This window comes from Geospiza fortis, unplaced genomic scaffold, assembly GCF_000277835.1.
Source record: "Geospiza fortis unplaced genomic scaffold, GeoFor_1.0 scaffold1004, whole genome shotgun sequence".
In the NCBI taxonomy this organism is placed as follows: Eukaryota; Metazoa; Chordata; class Aves; order Passeriformes; family Thraupidae; genus Geospiza; species Geospiza fortis.
The window spans coordinates 175,346-176,257 of NW_005054693.1; the positions used below are offsets into that span (position 1 = coordinate 175,346).

The window sequence follows — 912 nt, forward strand, 5'->3', positions numbered from 1 at the left end:
AGGGGCTGCAGGAGAGCTGGAGAGGGACTGGGGACAAGGCCTGCAGGGACAGGAGCCAGGGAATGGCTCCCACTGGGAAAGGGGAGATTGGGCTGGCATCTTGGCAAGGAATTCCTGGCTGGGCTGGAATTCCCAGATTTGCTGGGGCTGCCCCTGGATCCCTGGCAGTGCCCAAGGCCAGGCTGGATCCACCTGGGACAGTGGGAGGTATCCCTAAGCTGGAACGGGGTGGGATTTAAGGTCCCTTCCACCCCAAACCATTCCATAATTCCAGGGTTCTCTTCCGCCAGCCGTGTTTGGATCGTCCCGAAGGACGGAATCCGTGCTCACCATCGAAGACGGCCCCGCTGTACTGGGTGGTGGAGGCCAGGGGCAGGCAGGTGGTGTCGAACTTGTTGCCGTAATTCCCGATGCTGACCTCGAACTGGACGGCGCCGTCCACGCCCTGGAGCATCGTGGCCGAGTAGAAGGCGGCGAAGAGGGAATATTTCCGTCGGCGCAGGTATTTCTGGAATAGGAACGGGAATTGGACGTGGAGGAGATGCTGCCGATGATCTCCGGGAGGTGGAGCCGGAAGAGACTGGAGGGTAAATCCTGAGTGGCTGAGGGAGCTGGGAAGGGGGTGGAAAACCAGGAAAAGCTGAGGGAGCTGGGAAGGGGTTGGAGAACCTGGAAAAGCTGATGGAGCTGGGAAGGGGCTGGAAAAACAGGAAAAGCTGAGGGAGCTGGGAAGGGGGCTCATTCCAGAGAAAAGGAGGATCCAGGGGGACCTTCTGGCTCTGCACAACTCCTTGAAAGGTTGGAACCAGGTGGGAGTTGGGAACTGATTCCAGGGAATAACAGGATAAACAGGAACGGCCTCAGGCTGTGGCCGGGGAGGCTCAGGGTGGACACCAGCAGGGATTCCCTCAT

At 59.4% G+C, this 912-nt stretch overlaps 1 protein-coding gene across 1 annotated transcript in view; it reads right to left on the reverse strand.

The window, feature by feature from the left end:
* The window catches only part of DYSF (dysferlin), an 81,886-nt gene that overhangs the window by 61,573 nt on the left and 19,401 nt on the right, over positions 1 to 912 (reverse strand). Inside the window, exon 19 of the mRNA XM_031065169.1 lies at positions 331 to 508. Coding sequence (XP_030921029.1) covers positions 331 to 508 — 178 coding nt within the window. The remainder of the gene's footprint in view (positions 1 to 330; positions 509 to 912) is intronic.